General features: G+C 40.9%; 2 protein-coding genes and 2 long non-coding RNA genes across 6 annotated transcripts in view; 3 read left to right on the top strand and 1 right to left on the bottom strand.

Moving 5' to 3' along the window:
- Window positions 1-235: 235 nt before the first annotated feature.
- On the top strand, window positions 236-8,942 carry LOC124288369 (apolipoprotein L4-like). Of its 3 annotated transcripts, XM_046724882.1 has the most exons (7): window positions 236-355; window positions 5,453-6,343; window positions 6,798-6,857; window positions 7,226-7,417; window positions 8,408-8,467; window positions 8,724-8,837; window positions 8,896-8,942. In XM_046724882.1, the coding sequence occupies exons 2-6, from the start codon at window positions 5,545-5,547 to the stop codon at window positions 8,789-8,791; spliced, it is 1,179 nt and encodes a 392-aa protein (XP_046580838.1). In that variant the 5' UTR covers window positions 236-355; window positions 5,453-5,544; the 3' UTR covers window positions 8,792-8,837; window positions 8,896-8,942. The 3 variants fall into 3 exon arrangements, with proteins under 3 accessions (XP_046580838.1, XP_046580837.1, XP_046580839.1); XM_046724881.1 differs by lacking the exon at window positions 8,896-8,942 and having other exon boundaries at window positions 8,724-8,888; XM_046724883.1 differs by lacking the exon at window positions 8,896-8,942 and having other exon boundaries at window positions 277-355; window positions 5,459-6,343; window positions 8,724-8,888.
- Window positions 8,943-12,111: 3,169 nt separating this feature from the next.
- Window positions 12,112-12,775, top strand: LOC124288373. Its single transcript, XR_006901432.1, has 2 exons — window positions 12,112-12,238; window positions 12,282-12,775. It is a non-coding gene; the product is annotated as an uncharacterized LOC124288373 (long non-coding RNA).
- LOC124288372 overlaps window positions 12,255-24,745 on the bottom strand; it is a 16,873-nt gene continuing 4,382 nt past the window's right edge. Inside the window, exons 2-4 of the long non-coding RNA XR_006901431.1 lie at window positions 13,102-13,315; window positions 12,402-12,976; window positions 12,255-12,358 (exon numbers count right to left, since the gene is read on the bottom strand). This is a non-coding gene — a long non-coding RNA (uncharacterized LOC124288372). The remainder of the gene's footprint in view (window positions 12,359-12,401; window positions 12,977-13,101; window positions 13,316-24,745) is intronic.
- The window catches only part of LOC124288371 (protein CLN8-like), a 25,759-nt gene continuing 15,385 nt past the window's right edge, over window positions 14,372-24,745 (top strand). The window contains exon 1 of the mRNA XM_046724885.1: window positions 14,372-14,502. The gene's annotated coding sequence lies outside the window, so the exon portion shown is untranslated. The remainder of the gene's footprint in view (window positions 14,503-24,745) is intronic.

Raw genomic sequence — 24,745 nt, 5'->3', positions numbered from 1 at the left:
GTTAATCCCTCTAGTGGTAGCGACCATCCTACCTGGCCCATGGACAATACAAGAGGCGACTAACGGGATCGGGCGGTCAGGCTCGCTGACTTGGTTGACGCATATAATAGTTTCCCAATTGTGTAGATGTTGTCTGGTCCAGACTCGACTAGTTACAGGCCCCTCCATATAGCTGGAATATTGCCGAGAGGGGCGTTCAACAACAAACAAACTACCTGACCTGACAACCTCCATTCCGCAGCGTGACACATGACCTATATATAGCTAACCCGGAAGTAGTCGACTGCTAGCTGATATTAGCTAGAAAAGAAGCCAGGCGATGCATAGAAAACATCATGCTTCCGGGTGTAAAACAGTGAGTGACAGTTTGTTACCAGTCATACGTACATATTGCTTGAAATCAATGTCATACATGTTCTAGTTCTAAATCATGGATGTCATATGGTCATATATATGTACACGCTAAAACCTGTCAGGGAGTTCTACTTGTCTCCGTATGTGGAACCCAGGACCGCTGTTCAGTGACTATATATACATCCAATGTTTTGAGGGCAAACGAAGCTTGATCATATTTTCTACTGCTGGCATTTGTGTTTCAATGATGTAGTAGTTAGTTTCGTTTACTGAAAGCACTACTAAATGTGTATGTAACACCGACGCTGTAAAACGAGCCGACACAATCACTCGACACATCTGTGACTGAATCGATATTTCCACTTGGCTGCCTCAGTAGCAGAGCCAAACCTGTGCATCAACATGTCGATCAAACAGGTCTCTGGCAGACCCAAACCTGTGCAACAACATGTCGATCAAACAGATCTCTGGCAGACCCAAACCCTATGCATCAACATGTCGATTAAACAAATCTCTGGCAGAGTAGGCTAAGCTCGAAACAGAGTTGTGTTACATTTGTAACCCGATAGTCAGTACATTGCAGCATACACGTTGTAAGCTATGACTGTTATGTCCACGCTTGAGTGATTATATATAGACCAGTCAGTGTTGTGTCGAGGTGCGTGTTGGTGTATGGCCGTCGTACTGCTGGAGGGATATTAGAGACGCTATGTTAAACACAAGCGCTTCAGGCGCCGTAGTTGTCACTACACCAAGCGTCATATAAATCTGCCCGAATCCGGAGCAAGATCCTCGCAGCAGTAACACCATCACACTACCATCTCAGCTACCAGTCACAGCCACCCGTCACCCGTCACCCGTCACCCCTGTTTGAAGCCCACAAACTTGCGTGCAGTTGAACTCAAATATTGAAGCAAATATTCCCCCAGCCAAATTACGCTTAGCCTGCGACGCAGAACCAATGTAACCTACAAGCATTGTGCGAAATAGTTTCTACATTTTTCTAGCCAGTCTGGCTAGCTTTGCCTGAAAATTACTAGTCCAAAAAATAATTCACCAGCCTGAAATTTGGATGTGGAAACTGAGCAAAAGATTATAAAAATAGATGAGAATAAGATATTGTCGATATAGAACAAACTTTATGGACAACAACTTCTTTTATGCGTGAGTGCGACGTTGCGTTGTCGGCATGACACGGGGTTTATCCTTAGCTGCTAATAAGATGAGTATTTTTATCAGGCTATAATCTCGAGTGATTTAAAAGTGTATTTAGGAGATAAACCTACTGTGTGGGAAAATCAGAGGTATATAACGAAATTATAATAGCTCTAAATTTCATTTAAAACCGAACAATTTAGAGCAAACCGTCAATGACTAACAAATTCCAGATTCAGTAATAACAAATCACGTTTTGTTTTTCAATGCATCAATCACCAATCATTAACTGATAAGTTGGAAAACATATATAAAAAAAAATTAAAAAGCTTGGTTCACATTTGAAAATTCCACCGTAGACCGTTTCCCCACCAGAATAATGGCAGCAACCTTGACCTTTTCTCGGAAGTCATTGTTTACATTTACGTGCAAATTTGGAAAGATGCGACAGGAGAGCCTCTGACAGTTTGCGCAAGGTTAACCTGATTGTATGACTGAGATAGTCTTTGATATCTAATTACTGGTACTGGTACAAAATTTAAGAGTAGAGGCGCTTTTGCTGTAACGAGAAGTCCGTGTTGTACCGAATTTAGATACTGTTGAATTTTGCGCCCTGTCAACTTGACGATTTCGATCACGCACCTCTTCGTCTGCGTGCGACAGCTGTGGTGACTCTAACACGCTCATGTGTGTACTTTGTGCTCAAATTCGATTCTACGGATATTATTTTCTACATTTTGGAAAGTGTTTTGTGACCTAGTGGCTTCAAAGTGTAGTGAATTCAAATTGAATCGGATTCGCTGGCATGTTCGCGAGTCTGTTGACAAAGAGCCAGATTTGTGGTGATATTTCCGAAAGGATGGATCAGGACATGAAGGTGTACCTCTGGCATAAACACGGTAAGGTAATTAATTATACTTTAATAGACTACTTTAGATCAAGCAGTGTAATGGATAAGAGGGATCATGACTAAGCTAAATAACTTTTACAACGATATTATACTTTTAGAAAAAAAATATGTTGGGCTAAACAGAACGGTTTGCAGATTCTGTAATTGTGTTTTACTACCGCTAAATTTGAAACAGTACAAATTTCAAAATTTCATTTTGTTTGAATTGATAACCCAACTGTTTATTTATGTGGACGGAAGGCATTAAAATTTCTTCGGCGTTCGATGTTAATGCATCCTCCGTTACCGGATCAAGATCAGTGGCGATATCGTTGACGAAAGCTGATAATAAATTTAACACGGAAATTATGTAGCAGTCTATTGCTGGATCTATTCTGACATAACATAGAATCAACGTAAACATATTTGTTTTTGCGGAATTTTTATTCGGAAAGCAGACGATGTTTTGATCTTGTTCGACTGAATATTTGTTTCCATGCTTTCGAAGTACTTTTGTATGTATAAACACCTATTGCTGTGATTTACGCAAGTAGTGAGTCGAGCCCGTCATCGCTAAATCCATCTTTAAAGACATATGTGTAATTTCCGACAGCAAAATCGCAGTTATTTATCCATGCATCGGTAGGTTGTTTGGTGTCCGCCATGTTGGTGGGCAGACAAAAAAAGTGCATTACCGTAAACCATGTATGATTACGCACGGAAAATCAGAGACCTGAATAACGTGATTATATACCTCTGAATGACTTTAATTAACCAATCACAATCCAGTGTTTACTGAAGTCATGGTAGAATATAATTTATCAAGTCGGAGAGAGTGATATATTTACAAAATGACCCCATGAGAATACACTAGCCAGTCGGGAGAGTGATTTTTGGACATTTACTGGCCCGACTAGAGTTTTACTAGCCAAGGGCTAGCGAGCCATAGGCTATTTCGCACACTGCCAACAAGTGTTAATTAATGTGGGAAACTGACAGCCATACACCCACCTAAACATCTCATCAATACGGGATGTGACAGCGTATGTATCCCAACCTCTTCTACTTATACTGTTGTTTACAACAAACAGACCCAGGTTATACGACCATTAGATGCAACATGTGGCCAAGTGAGTCACAGTGGCAGCACGGTGTACGACATTTACAATAAACACACGACGTCACAGTGGCAGCACGATGTACGACATTTACAACAAACACACGACGTCACAGTGGTAGCACGGTGTACGACATTTACAACAAACACACGACGTCACAGTGGCAGCACGGTGTACGACATTTACAACAAACACACGACGTCACAGTGGCAGCACGATGTACGACATTTACAACAAACACACGACGTCACAGTGGACATTTACAACAAAGCACGACGTGTACGACATTTACAACAAACACACGACGTCACAGTGGCAGCACGATGTACGACATTTACAACAAACACACGACGTCACAGTGGGAGCACGGTGTACGACATTTACAACAAACACACGACGTCACAGTGGCAGCACGGTGTACGACATTTACAACACGACGTCACACGATGGTACGCATTTACGACGTACGACAGCAGTGGCGGCACGTTGTAACAAACACAAGACGTCACAGTGGCAGCACGACATTTACAATGTACGACATTTACAACAACAAACACACGACGTCACAGTGGCAGCACGGTGTACGACATTTACAACAAACACACGACGTCACAGTGGCAGCACGGTGTACGACATTTACAACAAACACACGACGTCACAGTGGCAGCACGTTGTACGACATTTACAACAAACACACGACGTCACAGTGGCAGCACGATGTACGACATTTACAACAAACACACGACGTCACAGTGGCAGCGTGGCACACACGACGTGTACGACATTTACAACAAACACACGACGTCACAGTGGCAGCACGTTGTACGACATTTACAACAAACACACGACGTCACAGTGGCAGCACGATGTACGACATTTACAACAAACACACGACGTCACAGTGGCAGCACGTTGTACGACATGTACAACAAACACACGACGTCACAGTTACAGTACATTGTACGACATTTACAACAAACACACGACGTCACAGTGGCAGTACGTTGTACGACATTTACAACAAACACATGACGTCACAGTGGCAGTACGTTGTACGACATTTACAACAAACACACAACGTCACAGTTACAGGTGGCTGCACGTTGTACGACATTTACAACAAACACACGACGTCACAGTTACAGTACGATGTACGACATTTACAACAAACACACGACGCCTCAGTGGCTGCACGTTGTATGACATTTACATCAAACACACGACGTAACATTGTCATGGCCATCAACTTGATGCGAAAGAGGAATGGCTTGAATGATCTGAAAACAACGCTTCTATATTTTTTTCCAATGGAAGGTGTAAGTATTCAGTCAGTGTTAAATTATTGTGCACATGTCACACACCACATGGTTTCCCGCATCAAGGCGTCTAGACTGAAGGCTCCGATGTGAGTGACGTACCTGGCGCCTAGACAAGGAACTGTCCTCAGATCTTCATGTGGAGAGTTATCGGGCAACATGTTATTGCTTGATGCCTGTCACATCCTTTGTTATATACTTTAATAAGATGGCCGAGGGAAGTCTTCTGGCCCTTTAAACCTACAATAGTTCGTTCGCTCTGAACATAATTCTATGTATTGCAGCACCATATCCTAGCTAGTATGTTTCAGCAAATTGGAAGGTTGTATATCGACCAACATTTTGCAGAAAATATGTTGTTGACAAAACACGTTGCTGCTGAGGTTGTTCCGGCTAGAGGTGAGAGTTTGTTGCAACAAAATGTGTAAGTCTGCAAATATCATCAAATGTGAACTGGGCGGACACATTACCAAACCTTACCTTGACGGTGACGTGAAGTAGTATACAAGCCAGCCCCACTTACGGGAACGTGTTTTGGATGCTATGTGTCTACATTGTATTTTCTGTCACCCGTGACTGGTGATGAACTGAACAATATTATGACATTTGACACATTCAAGTTTCAGAAAAACATGTGACGGAATAAGGGCAACTTGTGGACACACAGACGATCAAATGGCATCTGGCGAATAAGAAGAACGAACCTCACACTATGTCATATTCTAAAGAGGAAAAGGATAAACTACTGTCAGACAGTTTAAACGGTCTTCTTGACAAGGAAGAAAAGGAAAAGTCTGAGGTAGTGAGGACGCTGAACGCCCTTGCTGATGATCTGGACAAGCATACTCGGAACACCAAGATTGCAGATCTGACGTTTGCGTCAACAGGAATAGTTGCAAGTGGACTTACCATAGCAGGGGTGGCTACTGCCCCCTTCACATTCGGAACCTCCCTGGGACTGACAATAGGTGGTCTGGCCTTGGGCGTGTCCAGCGGGGTCGGAACCATTGGTAACACCATCGTTGGTAAGCTGATTAAAAGCAAGACTTTCACACAAGCCCAGGAAGCAAAGGACAAGTACTTTGAAACATCAAAACAACTTATTAAGTTTGCCAATGTGCTCAATGAAAGTGGAAATAATGAACTCTTGTTTGTAGACTTGAGAAGCGAGACATTTGGCCTCTCTCAGTCTACGACGTATGAAAACGCAGCTTTAGGTTTACGGACAACAGTTGGCCCAGTGGGTCAAGGATTGAGAGTTGCTGCAGTTGCCTCTGCTATAGCGACAAGAGAGGCGATTGAGGCCACAAGTAGGACACTTGCAGGGGTTCTGAAGACTGGCCTGATGGCTGCGAAGGTTGCTGGTGCAGTGATATCAACCTTGAGTGTTCCCCTGGACATTTACACCATCATTGTCAACAGTAAAGATATCCACCACAAGACCCCAGCTGAAGGCGCCCAAGAGATTCGAATGGCAATGCATAATATTGAGCAGTTGCGAGTTATCAGAGGTAAGTAAGATCTTACCTATCCAGTGAGTGAGTATGGTTTTACGCCGCTTTTAGCAATATATTCCACCAATATCACGGCGGGGAAACACCAGAAATGGGCTTCACACATTGTACCCATATGGGGAATCGAACCCGGGTCTTCAGCGAGACGAGCGAACGCTTTATCGACTAACCTCACTCTTCCTATCCAGTGTCCCATCTGATAAGTATAGAGACACGGAGTGTTACAGTTTGTGTTTGTGTGTATCACGTTCTAGAGACACGGAGTGTTACAGTTTGTGTTTGTGTGTATCACGTTCTAGGGACACAAGGAATATCCAGCTGTATTCGTGTTATGAAATAGTCGCGATCAAGTTTTGGCGCTTTAATATTTTAATGATTAGAGAAAGGATCTTGTCGGTATCAACTTGCATGATGTATTATATGTATAACCCCCATGCTCCTTGTCGTCCAGGTGATCCTAGAAGACTACAGATTAGTTCTGACAGAAAGAACATAGAATACTCCAACGATGGTGAGTAGAGCAGTGTAACTAGTGATGAACCATCTTCATGTTGTAGACACCCCAGGTGGTCGAATGATAACTAAGGGACGCTACTCTGCAGAACATGTGCCACCATTTGGCCACTGTTGCCTATCTGTTGTTGCAATGCCTACCCTGACCAGATATTAGGGTACAACCCGCAACAAAGTGTGTTTTGAGATATAACTGAAATAGACAGTTAAAGTTAACACAAACCCTGTATATATTATTAGCATGTTACCTTGTGATATATATTTGTGTAAGTCACAATATTTCAGAGTAGAAGCAAAGATGTAATGTGCTGTGATCTATGGTGGAATACAATTTGTATTTGTACGTTGTACGTTTTGTGTCTACAGCTTTACAGTCAATGCTGACAGGGAACAAGGATTTGAAGCAACTGTTATTCTGCACAAACTGCTTAAACAGAGAGGCCGATATCATCTGTCTACCGTGTGGTCACGTGACCTGCTGTTCTCGCTGTATCCGACACTTCAGCCACTGTGGCACGTGCATGGAACGTGTTGATGACGTGTCCGGCAGTGTGTCAGGTATTAGAAGAACATATTTTAACCGAGTATTATTCGTAAGTTTGTGTTAAAACAGAGCTATGTCTGCACCTGTCATGTGAAACACCCTATTCACTGCTGAATATTGTGAGATCTGTTTTCATTTCCTTAGTTCCTTTTTTGTGTATTCATATTAAATGCGGATTTGAACTGTAAAAGGGGCGGTTGGGTAGCCTAATGGTTAAAGCGTCCGCTTGTCACGCTGAAGACCCGGGTTCGATTCCCCACACGGGTACAATGTGTGAAGCCCATTTTTGTGTCCCCGCCGTGATATTTCTGGAATATTGGTAAAAGCGGCGTACACATATATTCGCTCGTACTCGCTGTACTGTAAAATGTGAAAATGTAATCAATATGCTTCTCTGGAAATGGATCAAAATGACATTTGCTGACACAGCATATATTTGTGCGCGACACTGGTGTGTTTAAGGACCTGACTGTCGTTATGATAGTGAGTGAGTGAGTGAGTTTAGTTTACGCCGCACTCAGCAATATTCCAGCTATATGGCGACGGTCTGTAAATAATCGAGTCTGGACCAGACAATCCAGGGATCAACAGCATGAACATCGATCTACGCAACTGGGAACCGATGACATGTGTCAACCCAGTCAGCGAGCCTGACCACCCGATCACGTTAGTCGCCTATTACGACAAGCATGGGTTACTGAAGACCAATTCTAACCCGGACCTCGTTACGATAGCGCTCTCAACATTTTGACATCATTGTCCGATGTCCGATATATATTTCTGGAGCAGTGGTACTGAGTGACGTCAGGCAACACGCATTTACTCTTTAGAAAATGATGCAAGTTGCGGGTGTTACATTTAGGTCCGGACTTGCGGACCCGTTTGGTGAACACCTGGTGTGATCACTGTTTGAGGTTCGGTGAACCATCCAAATATTTTTCACTAAATCTGGATGTCTAACTTATACGTGATCTGATGTTAGAGCCCTTTTATTTTATTCACAGACAGCATCATGGAGTCACTCCGTCTGATGTTTGAGAAACGGATCACAACACCGTGTCAAGGTAAGTACATGCTCGTACGACTATCCCCAGGTACCAGTTAACAGTTATCTCCCTTATGTTGCTGGAGGATCTCATAAATTATCTTGTGGACACATTCCTTAATTCAAAAGGGATTCGACACTAAGTCGTCAGAAACGACACACTGGACTGATTTGGTTAGTCACCATACTGCGTTTGTGAGCCGTTGTTCATATTATCAGTCATTAGATTAACGATTAATCTGGTCTGTGTCATACTGTGCGTTTTGTGATTACAGAACTAGACACGGAGTGGGTGATGCTGGACGAAGTTGACTGTCCCCAAGAAGCCGTCGCTACAGAATGAAGAGACAAAATGTCCATCAGATCTTATAGCTCAGCTTACTGGACCCTGACCCTTCCACTGGGACCGCCATCCAGCCACCCAGTCTATAGCTCATCTTACTGGACCCTGACCCTTCCACTGGGACCGCCATCCAGTCACCCAGTCTACAGCTCATCTTACTGGACCCTGACCCTTTCACTGGGACCGCCATCCAGACACCCAGTCTATAGCTCATCTTACTGGTCCCTGACCCTTCCACTGGGACCGCCATCCAGTCACCCAGTCTATAGCTCATCTTACTGGACCCTGACCCTTCCACTGGGACCGCCACCCAGTCACCCAGTCTATAGCTCATCTTACTGGTCCCTGACCCTTCCACTGGGACCGCCATCCAGTCATCCAGTCTATAGCTCATCTTACTGGACCCTGACCCTTCCACTGGGACCGCCATCCAGTCATCCAGTCTATAGCTCATCTTACTGGTCCCTGACCCTTCCACTGGGACCGGGGGCGGTGGGGTAGCCTAGTGGTTAAAGCGTTGGCTCGTCACGCCAAAGACCCGGGTTCGAATCCCCACATGGGTACAATGTGTGAAGCCCATTTCGGGTGTCCCCCGTCGTGATGTTGCTGTAATATTGCTAAAAGCGGCGTAAAACCAAACTCAGTCAGTCAGTCAGTCCACTGGGACCCTGACCCTTCCACTGGGACCGCCATCCAGTCATCCAGTCTATAGCTCATCTTACTGGACCCTGACCCTTCCACTGGGACCGCCACCCAGTCATCCAGTCTATAGCTCATCTTGCCGGACCCTGACCCTTCCACTGGGACCACCATCCAGTCATCCAGTCTATAGCTCATCTTACTGGTCCCTGACCCTTCCACTGGGACCGCCATCCAGTCATCCAGTCTATAGCTCATCTTACTGGACCCTGACCCTTCCACTGGGACCGCCATCCAGTCATCCAGCCTACAGCCAGATCGACTCCGTGAGGATCAGTGCCTGGATAAACTGCTTCAACTCGGAAATGTGTTTTAATATGTTGGCAGTCTGAGGCTTGTCTGTGCTGCGACTCCGCTTTCTACTGACGGTGATAAATCTAATGACAGTTTATCGACATAGACCGTTACAAAGGTACTTACTGTCAAGATCACATAGTAGTTTGGTTTAACTGTATGACGCGTGTTACAGTGTGGTTGGACTGTAGTAGGTGAGATCAGGGTGTGGGAATGGGTAGAAAGCATGCAAGGTGGTATGAGGAGGCTAGTGTGGCAAGAAAAGCATGCAAGGTGTGAGGTTTGATTATATTAGGCAGGGTGCAAGGGTTGGTGAGTGCAGTCATGAAAGTTGTCTGATGAGGATGGCTGTATTTGCAAGGTGGCTGGTCTAATTTCATTGCGTGAGTAGAATTTGTTTTATTGGATATTTATGTTTATCATGTTGCTTTGTAATTATTATTGTGGAGCTATGTAAATATGGGCATTTGTTAAATGATGATTATGTTATCATTTTGTCAATCCTCAAATGTTGTAGAAGAAATATACTAAAATGTCAATTCTCACGATTTAGTTGCAGGTAAATTATTTTGCTGTCAGTTATACGTGTAACATTGTGAAACAATGTTGTAATCAGATGTTTTATCAGCATATTCACTTGCCTGTATGGTGAATAACGTAAAAGTTGTTCTAAGTGAAATGTAATGCTGTGATAGTCATCCTTTAAAGTATAATATCATGAGTATGTAATGCTCTTAGTACGTTGAATGATTGTTATCATTCTGAGTTTGTAAAACTCGGTGTACATTGAATGATAAGTATATCAAATGTTGTTTTGATATTTGTATAGTGCCCGGGACCTGTGCCGGACCGTATAAAGGCAGTATCTGTGTGGTAACCTCGCCTTGTGTGTAAGAGGCAGATCAGTATGATGGCCTCGACCTGTAAAAGGTGGCGTCTGTGTGTTGCCTCCTCATTTGACTGACCAGCGAAAACATCGTCAGGATGGCTGACCGTGAGAGAGACTGAGGTTGTCATGACCTTATGCTATGTGACAAGAGCTACAACTATATGATTGAACTTATCATCAGTGAACATTCAGTCCCATTCCGACCGCCTCCGTGGTGTAGTGGTTAGAGCGTCCGCCCGGAGAGCGGAAGGTCGCGGGTTCGATCCCCGACCGCGTAATACCAAAACGACGTTAAAATATGGTACATGTTGGTCCCTGCCTGGCGCTCGGCATTAATGGGTACAACAAGGACTGGTCGGCTCGGAGTCAGTATAATGTGTCTGAGTGGGATATTCATGCTTCACTGCGGCATGGTATCTCAGTAGGCTAGCACTATAAAACTAGCTTCAGTCTGGGCTAGTACAAGCAGCCGCACCTACAGATACACACGCATGCACGTCGTCATATGAGAGAAATATTCTCCAGCGCGACGTAAAACCCAATTTCACCTCACCTCACCTCAGTCCCATTCCGTGTTTGATACACGTGGTGTACGCTCTGTACAATGTGAAATATTTGTATTATACAAATGTAGTGTTCTATTGGGTTAGGGGGTTTTTTTGTGTGTAAAGGGTATGTATAGGAGTGATTGTGTGCTATTGTTTGGTGATGAATGCGGTATGAATGAAGGGTGATTTGGGGTTTGATTTTGGGCAAATGGTTTTGTTTCCATTTTATATATAATTTTTGTAATAAATTTCATTTATTACATTTCTGCCTTTGCCTTATTCATTTCGTATTGTGACACTTACGCTAATATGGGAATAGGTTGAATTTCATTTTCATCATTAGTTATGTTTTATTATTATTGGATATTTATATAGCGCACATATCCACGCAACTAATACACGTGCAAGACACTGTTCAAGGCGCTGAAGTGTTCCCTTGATCAACGGATGTCTTTTTTCTGGCAATCTTTTAACCAACTCAACTCCCTTGGGAGTATTCAACTCTTGCAGCCTGTTAAGCGTAGCGAATTATTCCACAGCCTCATCCTCACAAGGTACTCATTTGCAGCTGCCCAGTGATACTCATACCATCTGCAAGAATGGGGAGGTTAAACCTAAGAAAATGTAATACAACTTCAGAAAGTGCGTGCCTGTTACGACTGACATTCAAGCCTGTCAAAACGTCGAAACATAAGTACTACTTAACTGGAAATAAAATAACCGTAGGTACGGTTTTTATGATATATTTGGTATACTAAATCAGTTGAGGTGATCTTGCATTATACACCATAGGAGTAATCACATGATATTCAGCTGGTGTTTATAGAACTCCTCGACTATGTCCATTTTACTGCATGTTTATTTCATTTATTATATTGGAGATGAGTAAAATATAATACTGGAAATATGTTAACTCTGAGGTTGGAAATACGTAAAATCTGACCAACAATTGTCAGCAAGAAGCGGGACAATGACCAAACCGACAATAAAACTTGGAGATTTAAGAAACATTTCTAGGTATGTTCCATTACATGGTATGTATAGCACGTACCTCTTCTAGGTATGTTCCATTACATGGTATGTATAGCACGTACCTCTTCTAGGTATGTTCCATTACATGGTATGTATAGCACGTACCTCTTCTAGGTATGTTCCATTACATGGTATGTATAGCACGTACCTCTTCTCAGAAACGATCAACAATACTCAACTTCTTTTCTTACGGCTTGTTCCAAATATTTGGCTTCCTGCCAGACTGAAACAATCTAATCTGGGGACTACTGTGGACGGGGCTCTTAAGTTCAGTTAAGTTTATTTCTTTCGTACATATATCTGCATGTATATATTTTTAATTTAAAAAGTTATCAAACTGTATATACTGTACATATATCTGCATGTATATATTTTATCAAACTGTATATACTGTACATATATCTGCATGTATATATTTTATCAAACTGTATGTACTGTACATATATGCAAGATGAACTAAACAGGAAAGAGTCTGATACTCGAGATAAATAAATAACTAAATAAACAGAACAACATAACACATTAAAGCATAGTGTTGTTATTATTAACACAAACAGAGTTTGGGTGATCTGGGCACCTTTCGCAAGTTATGGTCATTATCAGTTCAGGGTTCTTGCCCCTGTTATCGTAGCCAAGACTTGGTGAATTGGACGAGGAAGCGCTGCTAGTCAAGGCCATCCGGAGATTGTGTGGACTCCCCAACACTGCACCAAACCTGAGGCACTGAGAACAATTGAGAGACGAACTATTAGCCCAGCAGATAAGTGCATTTTTTTTCACTGAACTATGTCACTTCGTTTTACATTTTCATTTTTACTATTTCCGTCATAACGTTTTACAATACTTACATGTATAATGAAGCTGATGAATCTGTGCATTGGCGATTTCAAGTGGTGGACAAGCGAAGGGAAATAAAGGTGCCTGTAATTTCAGGAAAAGCGTTCCATACATTCCACGAGGTCTTCAATCCATTCCACCAAAGGATGACACACTGCCACAGCCTGTGAAGTTGTGGTTTTTCCCATTTTCATGCAGTTATGATATGAATTGACTTCCGTAGAACTTAAACATAGAAAGACATGTGTAGATGAAAACTGATCCGCTATGAACAATTTGATATATGATTTATGAGAATTGGAGAATTTTGTAAAAGTTATGATGAAAATAGTAAAAACAAATTATTTGTTTTTAACTTCTTTCCCCCAAAAGTGAAAAATATACAAACATCTGTAAGGCCTCTCGATCTTTATTTAATAAGGATATAAGCTACAATCATGCCAAATTTCATGCTTGTGACACGAACTGCACAATTTGATGACCTATACGCTGGGCTATAGTTCGTACTTGAGATGCAAGCGTGACATTTCGTAAGCGATGTTTGGGTATTCACCATCTGTTTCCTGAGTGTTGTGAATCACGTTAGTGTCAGAGGCGACACAGTAGTCCGTGAGAGTGATAATGTCACTGGTTTTATAAAACACCCCGCAGGGTCAGGTTTATTCCGAGCCTATCACAAAGATGTTAATATGTACCAGTTTCCCTGACGCCCTGTACATATTCTGGGTAGTACCATGGATGGACCTCTGACGCCCTGTACATATTCTGGGTAGTACCATGGGTGGACCTCTGACGCCCTGTACATATTCTGGGTAGTACCATGGATGGAACTCTGACGCCCTGTACATATTCTGGGTAGTACCATGGATGGACCTCTGACGCCCTGTACATATTCTGGGTAGTACCATGGGTGGACCTCTGACACCCTGTACATATTCTGGGTAGTACCATGGATGGACCTCTGACGCCCTGTACATATTCTGGGTAGTACCATGGATGGACCTCTGACGCCCTGTACATATTCTGGGTAGTACCATGGATGGACCTCTGACGCCCTGTACATATTCTGGGTAGTACCATGGATGGAACTCTGACGCCCTGTACATATTCTGGGTAGTACCATGGGTGGACCTCTGACGCCCTGTACATATTCTGGGTAGTACCATGGATGGACCTCTGACGCCCTGTACATATTCTGGGTAGTACCATGGGTGGACCTCTGACGCCCTGTACATATTCTGGGTAGTACCATGGATGGACCTCTGACGCCCTGTACATATTCTGGGTAGTACCATGGATTGACCTCTGACGCCCTGCACATATTCTGGGTAGTACCATGGATGGACCTCTGACGCCCTGTACATATTCTGGGTAGTACCATGGATGGACCTCTGACGCACACCACAAGCAAGGTAAATACGGTAATTAAATGATCCAGTCACACCATCATGCCGTTTAAGATTCTGCACGAACTCTTATTGAATTTAACCTCATTACATAATCTTAATTTCATACTTATGTCAAAATCGCACAGTAACGGTCCCTGAGCACCACACAGAGACCATTCTGACAGCGTTGCTCCTCGTGTTACACACTGTACATAGACCTGGGACAGTATTGTTTCAGACAGCCTTCCCTTGAAAACCTGACCTTATGCTGAGTTGATATGGCACTTCACTTGGGTGAAGTTCTGTACCATCCATCAGTCTTGGACCAACAACACACTCAACACGACGTTGTGTTTATACACCATATTTTACAACTGTCGAATGTATTGTTTTCATTATTAGTTTTCACATGAAGAGCCACCGTGTTAATAAAACCACACCCGCCCATTAATGAATGGATGAGGTATTTCACCTCCAGAAAAGAGAGGCAGCATTTCATCTTCTGACAGTAATTCTATTTGTACAGAGACATTGACATGAATAAGATCTAAAAGTTTAGAAAAGAACTGGTTTCTGTTGTACATATAAAGTTCACAATGTAGAATTATATAGCTGTCATGGTCATTACAGTGACTTTCACATAGTTCACAAGATTTTGAAAACTTTGCTCGGGAGTTGATTTGTACACACAATTGTAAGATGTCTCTATATTGTGGGTATACATACATCGAACAATATAGCCTATGTACACCAAAGGTACAGTGAGTTAGGCGGTATCTGGACATATCCTGTCTCACACACACTTGAATTGACTAGCCCATCGTACAGTTTCAGTTTCAACTCGACTCCTGTCTATACTTGTCGGCTAGTGCGTAAAGCATTCTGCGCAAATATAAAGTGGAACTGGTTACTGCACGCAACACATACCTCGCTCAATCGCACCTTGAAAAATTTGGAGTAAAATCCCGAATACATCCCACAAGCATTGGGTAGGTGAGGTGAAATTGGGTTTAATGTCGTGCTTGAGAATATTTCGCTCATATGCATGACGACGTGCATGCTTGTGTATGTGTATGTGCGGCTTCTTGTACTAGCCCAGACTTAAGCTGGTTTTATAGTGCTAGCCCACTGAGATACCATGCCGTAGTGAAGCATGAATACCCCACTCAGACACATTATACTGACTCCGAGCCGACCAGTCCTTGTTGTACCAATTAATGCCGAGCGCCAGGCAGGGACCAACAAGTACCATATTTTAACGTCTTTTGGTATGACGCTGTCGGGGATCGAACCCGCGACCTTCCGCTTTCCGGGCGTACGCTCTAACCATTTCACCACGGTCGAAATATGAGTAATAAATAATAGTTCGTGTGTGTAGTATGTGTTGTTAAATATTTATTCACAGTATGTTAATTATTTAACCCTATTTCGTTGATAATTGGTTTCTTTCTTATTGTGAATTTTTACACAAATTTCAAATGCCTCCTTTCCCTGTTTGACATACATTGGGCATGGCAGACTCTACGGCAACAGCATAATATCCCCAAGGGAAACCACTCCCCATCTTGCGTAAAAACTAAGATTAGTTGCTATTGAGTTATTGTAAAGTTCACGGCCATTGGTAATCGCATTCAGACACCTTTCGTTGCTATCCTTTCTTTGATTATCAAGAAGGTATGTTGTTTCACACTTCTTCCAACACTGAACCGGGTGGAATAGTACTTTATGATATCGACTCGATAGGTATATGAATCGCTATAGCAAATAACGATGTTTCTAACGTTAAATCGGTGGTGCATTCTCCGTGTTGTTGAAGTGTCGAGGCGAACCACACAGTTTTATGCAATATAAAAGCAGTCTCCAAACGTAAAGCTGATTATTTGCGTGAAACAGACACTAACTTGAATGCCATTTTGTTACAGACTACAATGATCTTAGCTTCTTACAATTGGTCCGGACCAATTGTAAGTTTCGATTGTGACTTACAATGATCTTAGCCTACAATTGTTTTGTGCAAGTGGATGGCGATTGTCGGCAACGCATAAGATCGCGATCTTCAGGATTTACAATAATTGTAGCGCTAAGATCGTTCTTAACTAAGATCGAACTCTTCAACAGTGGAAGTACGAATTTCTTAAACTCGGCTCCTGTCTATAGTTGTCTGCAAGCGCACACAGGATGCTGCGCAAACTAATACCTCCACAATTTTCATAATATACCCCGCAAATATTTGAACATAAAGCTGACTTCTTGTGTGAAACCAGGGATACTCTACAACCTTATATAGTCTCCCTTGTGAAACAGACCCTGATTTGGACGCCATTTTGTCTCAGACTACAACGATCTTGTCTACTTAAGACTGGTCCGGACCAATTGTAAGTAACGATTGCAGCTTACACTGATCTAAATCTACAATTGCTGTGTGCAGGTAGGTGGCGATTGTAGCCGAAATCTAAGATCGCGACATTGAGGATTTGCAATGATTGTAGCGCTGTGGAAGTGGACCCTGCACTAGTACCGACTTGAACTCCACATTCATTCTAAGACTTCTTGTGATTCTCCCCAAGTATGCACATGCTGTCACTATGGAATCTAGTCCATCCACTTTCATATCAGCTCCTACTGGGTCATTTGTTGCGGCAAGATCTAAGACGCATCTCCCAAAACATTAGTACCCAATTGACTCTTTACTCAAGTATTTCTCTCAATGTTGTGTGCGCCTTGAATAAGGGAAGGGAAATTCAATTATCAAGCGTGTTGTTGGGTTTACTTTTGTCACGCTAGAGATATATTTGTCCTTTCTATTTCCTGTATCTGGATTTCCTGGTCCAGAACAGTACAGTTATCCTCACACAGCAAATCGCTGTCAGTGTCCCGCGGAGCTAAACTTGTTCACAAATCGCTGTCAGTGTCCCGCGGAGCTAAACTTGTTCACAAATCGCTGTCAGTGTCCCGCGGAGCTAAACTTGTTCACAACCTGCGGCTAATGAAGCATAATGTTGTCCAACGCTTGTGTAATTAGTGGTTTATAGCCTGGTAGTAATTCACAAGCCTCAATCTGCTCTCCAGCTTTCTACCTCTATTTCCTCCTTCTGGTTTTATTCTAAAACTGTGATATACCTAACTAGTTTACTGTCACTCGTCGACAGATATTTTTAAACGAATAGTCTTTCATCTTTATATGAGTGTAATTGTGCTGACGCGATACACCATGTTAACTCACTCACTCTCACGTTTGGAGAATTTTGCATAAACAAATTCAGCTTTTACAGTATATTTCCCTCAGTTTGCAGATTGCTTCTTGTCTGCTTACTTTTCAAATTTAAACACATTCAATTTCCTTCCTTCAGACAATGAGGCTTTTGTCAGGTCTTTTGTTTTTAAGCACTTTAAGTGGATATAAATAGACCTGGTAACATACCCTCCAGTGATGGCGGACCCAGGGTGTATCATCGCCACGAGCACTGCGGGGTGCAACCATACACTGCACATGTTGAGTGACTTCAAGTCACACTGACAATGTCATGCACTGTACTCGTGGGTTCTTTCACATTGCAGCCCATCTTGAGTGTCTATAAGATGGACAACACATGCATTTACGAAGTGTCACTCGCCGTGAAGGTTAAAACTGATCTTTAACAACCCGTAAGAGGCCACTGACGGGATCGGGTGGTCAGACTCACTAACTTATTTAACACATGTCATCGTAACCCATTTGTGTAGATCGATGCTCATGCTGTTGATCACTTGATTGTCTTGTCCAGACTCATTCATTTACAGCCGGATGCTATATAGCTGGAATGCTGATGAGTGTGGCGTTAAACAACAAACTATCAATTGCAAGTGTCAGAGTCGGTACTATTTCAGCAATAATGGGACTAAACATAATATACTTAATACTAAACATATGTCATCAGATACATGTTGCAACTAATTTAAAAAGAATATAAAGACCAGAATTCCAAACAATTAAACAATACTGAAACCAGGCTATAGATCGCCAGCAACCAAACCAAGGCTACAAGTAGCCAGAGTCCATCATTAACCTGCACGGTATCCCGTGTAGGATTTACACCATTCCTCTAACAGCTGCTTTACTCTTTGTAAGCTAACCCCAACATTCAAACAGACAAGTAAGCTGCAATTAAAGTTTTGTCGAACGTTTTTGAATGACTTCATCTGTGACTCCGCTGAGGCGTTCCGTGGGCCAGTTATTCAGCTGATCACATGCACAGCTGATTCGATGGCCTTAAATCAAATGATAAAATCACTTCTTCATAAAGGCCAAGGTCACGGTACACGTGCACGCTTACTATTAACATTGCTTGCGATATGTCCACAAGTGAGATCATGGGTGAGGCGTTCTTGTAAATATGATAATCACATGAGATGTTGTGATATAAATGGAAATGATAGCAAGAGTGAGATAGCTATATAGTGGGCCATGTACCTTTAAATTTGTCGCTGGAAACAGATATAATACTATAGTACCATCCACATCATTGCTTTTGAATATGCCGCTCAATAATATTGTCACGCGACTGGCGTGTGTGTTATGCTTTTGCGCATTTGTTTATTCAGTTCAACTAGTTGTGCTGTGCGTCCCCTGTTGCTACTTTTTGCTTGTTATGCATTGTAATTAACCTCTTTTACCACCTATATAGTTGTGAGAGAGAGGAGAGAGAGAGATTCTTTATTTCCTCCAGAAATCAATCCGAAGATTATTGATATGTACAGTAACATTCACAAAGGGATGGCGTCACTTGTGCCTCCATTAAAATACAAACTCAAGATATTGTTTCAAATGATAGACATAGTTTGCAAAGTTTATAATGACAGCATGGTATGTGTCCCGCACTAGGGATCGTGTGAACTGTGCATCTGCACGTTGGAGAGTTGACAGCATTTCGTCGTCTTCCAACATTTCAAAATTTACATAGGTTTCAACATCAAGTAGATCAATCAGAGATGAGAAAAGTTATTTCAGAGAGTTTTCACAGTGTAGTATCACATGGTTGTTATTATCATAAGCGTGCTTGTTACAAAGCAAACATTCTTTTGAGATTTTATTTCGTGATGAAAGTTTCAAACATAATTGTACCCTCTTGTAGAAGAGTTTACTAGCTATTTTTATGTGACTCCCGTCAGTGTATCTGTTTTTATAAGGGAGATATAAGTGTTTATGCCGCTCCAACCTTTATGTATACCCCTTATTTTATCAGGGTTTTTGCTAACTACAAAATTGTACAAACTATTGTCTCAGTATCCACTACATCTAATTGTAGTAGAGCTCAGGCTCTTCTTATACATGTATTCCCCTTCACTGTACATACGCTTACAAGTTAGTTATAGTCGTTTATGTACCCAAGTATTAGCACACTTGCTGGACAGAGGCTGGATGCAAACTTTCACCTAGCGTCGGGGGTTGTCCTCTGCGACGTCCGCGCGGTTATGTTATAGCTGGACGTGGCCAGTTGTCCTCTACGACGTCCGCGCGGTTATGTTATAGCTGGACGTGGCCAGCTGTCCTCTACGACGTCCGCACGGTTATGTTATAGCTGGACGTGGCCAGTTATCCAACACAGTTGGTTTAATATATAAATACGAGTCTGGACAATCCAGTGATCGATATGGTGAGCAACCATCGGGGTACTATGATACAAGTCATTGAAACTGGCAACTGTGTCTATCTGGTCGCCTCTTACAAACCCTCCTCATTAAAGATGGGTCTAGGGATGGTGGCGCAGTGGCTTGTACCGCTGTCATTGGATCCAGGACAATATCTTCTAGATTACGGGATCACAACCGAAGCAAACGCCATGTCAACAGCCTTAAAATATATTTAAAAACACCCTATATACAAAGAATAAATCATCTTTTCAGATTCTCTTTCTTGCCTTCAGACTTTTAAAATCTTTCTTGCAAACATCCAGTTTTAATTGAAATTATTGAATTATATAATTATATTGCTACTGGCCAATACGATATCATCTTTTATTGGTTTTCCATGTTGGCATTTCTGGGAACACAATGGCCGATCTTGCTGCTAAGGCAGCACTCAACAAGTCTGTGACACCACTTCTTATTCCATATTCTGATTATAAAGCTAGCATTAGAACCTACATCCGTGATCTGATGCAAAAGAAGTGGGACACCCAGGTAGGTATCAATAAATTAATGAAATATAACCCTATATTGGTTACACTTACTTGGGTCGTCAGTCCAGATTTGAGGAGGTCATTATGCGACGATGTCGCATTGGCCATACACGGTATACACACGAACACTTATTGAAAATTGAGGATCTTCCGATTTGTATCCCTTGTGATGAAAGAATCACGGTCAAGCATGGCCTGCTTGACGGCATTGATTTTTCCTTCCTAATAGATAAATATTTCAGTGTCAAAACATTGAAGGATCTTTTTTATAATGTTGATTACCATTGTATCTAGAATATTTAAAAGAGATAGAATTCATTGACAAATTATGATTTGTTATGTTTTGTAAATAGATGTACTTTTATGATTGGTAGTTTAGATTAGTAACTGAGATTGTTAGTGGCTGAATCCTCAAAGAGGGTTAAATTATTGTAAAATTATTGTCCTACTGTGAGGAAACGTAAGTCCACAAAACAGTCAAGGTAAATTTAAACCAACCACATTATTTAATCGTAGAATATATGTTATTTTAATTATGGCTAGATTTGTCTACAAACGCTAACATCTGAAGGGAAGCTATAAATCCAACCAGCAACCATACAGATAGCGAAGACACTGTAAGATCCCCATGGTCCCTAGAACGTAATGATGGTACACTGTATAGTGTATAGAACGTAATGATGGTACACTGTATAGTGTATAGAACGTAATGATGGTACACTGTATAGTGTATAGAACGTAATGATGGTACACTGTATAGTGTATAGAACGTAATGATGGTACACTGTATAGTGTATAGAACGTAATGATGGTACACTGTATAGTGTATAGAACGTAATGATGGTACACTGTATAGTGTATAGAACGTAATGATGGTACACTGTATAGTGTATAGAACGTAATGATGGTACACTGTATAGTGTATAGAACGTAATGATGGTACACTGTATAGTGTATAGAACGTAATGATGGTACACTGTATATGTGTATAGAACGTAATGATGGTACACTGTATAGTGTATAGAACGTAATGGTGGTGGTACATGATGTATAGTGTATATGGAACGTATAGTGTATGAACGTAATGGTACACACTGTATAGTGTATAGAACGTAATGATGGTACACTGTATAGTGTATAGAACGTAATGATGGTACACTGTATAGTGTATAGAACGTAATGATGGTACACTGTATAGTGTATAGAACGTAATGATGGTACACTGTATAGTGTATAGAACGTAATGATGGTACACTGTATAGTGTATAGAACGTAATGATGGTACACTGTATAGTGTATAGAACGTAATGATGGTACACTGTATAGTGTATAGAACGTAATGGTGGTACACTGTATAGTGTATAGAACGTAATGATGGTACACTGTATAGTGTATAGAACGTAATGATGGTACACTGTATAGTGTATAGAACGTAATGATGGTACACTGTATAGTGTATAGAACGTAATGATGGTACACTGTATAGTGTATAGAACGTAATGATGGTACACTGTATAGTGTATAGAACGTAATGATGGTACACTGTATAGTGTATAGAACGTAATGATGGTACACTGTATAGTGTATAGAACGTAATGATGGTACACTGTATAGTGTATAGAACGTAATGATGGTACACTGTATAGTGTATAGAACGTAATGATGGTACACTGTATAGTGTATAGAACGTAATGATGGTACACTGTATAGTGTATAGAACGTAATGATGGTACACTGTATAGTGTATAGAACGTAATGATGGTACACTGTATAGTGTATAGAACGTAATGATGGAACGTAACACTGTATAGTGTATAGAACGTGATGGTAATGATGACACTGTATAGTGTATAGAACGTAATGATGGTACACTGTATAGTGTATAGAACGTAATAATGGTACACTGTATAGTGTATAGAACGTAATGATGGTACACTGTATAGTGTATAGAACGTAATGATGGTACACTGTATAGTGTATAGAACGTAATGATGGTACACTGTATAGTGTATAGAACGTAATGATGGTACACTGTATAGTGTATAGAACGTAATGATGGCACACTGTATAGCGCATAGAACGTAATGATGGTACACTGTATAGTGTATAGAACGTAATAATGGTACACTGTATAGTGTATAGAACGTAATGATGGTACACTGTATAGTGTATAGAACGTAATGATGGTACACTGTATAGTGTATAGAACGTAATGATGGTACACTGTATAGTGTATAGAACGTAATGATGGTACACTGTATAGTGTATAGAACGTAATGATGGTACACTGTATAGTGTATAGAACGTAATGATGGTACACTGTATAGTGTATGGAATGTTATGATGATACATTGTATTTTGTATGGTCTTGTGAGGTAGCGGTATGCGTTGTAGAACAATGTTGCACTGGCTATACATCATTTCATATGTCAAAATATACATGAAGTATGTAGAACATAACGATTGTACACTATATAGTATATAAAGCATAACTATTTCATAATATAGTATGTGGAACATAACGATGGTTCACTTATAATATATGGAGCATAACTATGTCATAATATAGTATGTAGAAGATATTGACTGGACAGCGAATAGTATATAGAGCATAATTATTTTATAATATAGTATGTAGAACATAATGAGGGGACACTGTATAGTATATAGAGCATAACCATTTCATAATAAAATATGTGGAACATAACGAGGGGACACTGTATAGTATATAGAGCATAACTATTTTATAATATAGTATGTGGAATATAACGATGGGACAGTGTATAGTATACAGAGCATAACTATTTCATAATAAAATATGTGGAACATAACGAGGGTACACTGTATAGTACATAGAGCATAACTATTTTATAATATAGTATGGAGAACATAACGAGGGGACACTGTATAGTATATAGAGCATAACTATTTTATAATATGGTATGTAGAACATAACGAGGGGGCACTGTGTAGTATATATAGAGCATAACTATTTTATAATATAGCACGTAGAACATAACGAGGGGATACTGTATAGTATATAGAGCATAACTATTTTATAATATAGTATGTAGAACATAACGAGGGGACACTGTATAGTATATAGAGCATAACTATTTTATAATATAGTATGTAGAACATGACGAGGGATACTGTAAAGAATATAGAGCATAACTATTTTATCATATAATATGTGGAACATGACGAGGGGACACTGTATAGCATATAGAGCATAACTATTTCATAATATAGTATGTAGAACATGACGAGGGGATACTGTTTACTATATAGAGCATAACTATTTTATCATATAATATGTGGAACATAACGAGGGGACACTGTATAGTATATAGAGCATAACTATTTTATAATATAGTATGTGGAACATAACGAGGGGACACTGTATAGTATATAGAACATAACTATTTCATAATATAGCACGTAGAACATAACGAGGGGACTCTGTATAGTATATACAGCATAACTGTTTTATAATATAGCACGTAGAACATAACGAGGGGACTCTGTATAGTATATACAGCATAACTGTTTTATAATATAGCACGTAGAACATAACGAGGGGACACTGTATAGTATATACAGCATAACTGTTTTATAATATAGCACGTAGAACATAACGAGGGGACTCTGTATAGTATATACAGCATAACTGTTTTATAATATAGCACGTAGAACATAACGAGGGGACTCTGTATAGTATATACAGCATAACTGTTTTATAATATAGCACGTAGAACATAACGAGGGGACACTGTATAGTATATACAGCATAACTGTTTTATAATATAGCATGTAGAACATAACGAGGGGGACTCTGTATAGTATATACAGAACATAACTGTATTTTATTTATAATATAGCACGTAGAACATAACGAGGGGACACTGTATAGTATATACAGCATAACTATTTTTATAATATAGCACGTAGAACATAAACGAGGGACTCTGTATAGTATATACAGCATAACTATTTCATAATATAGCACGTAGAACATAACGAGGGGACTCTGTATAGTATATACAGCATAACTATTGTATAATATAGCACGTAGAACATAACGAGGGGACACTGTATAGTATATACAG

This window comes from Haliotis rubra, unplaced genomic scaffold (assembly GCF_003918875.1).
Source record: "Haliotis rubra isolate DU_JTF1 unplaced genomic scaffold, ASM391887v1 Scf416, whole genome shotgun sequence".
Taxonomy (NCBI): Eukaryota; Metazoa; Mollusca; class Gastropoda; order Lepetellida; family Haliotidae; genus Haliotis; species Haliotis rubra.
This window is presented reverse-complemented; position numbering and strand designations above follow the sequence as displayed.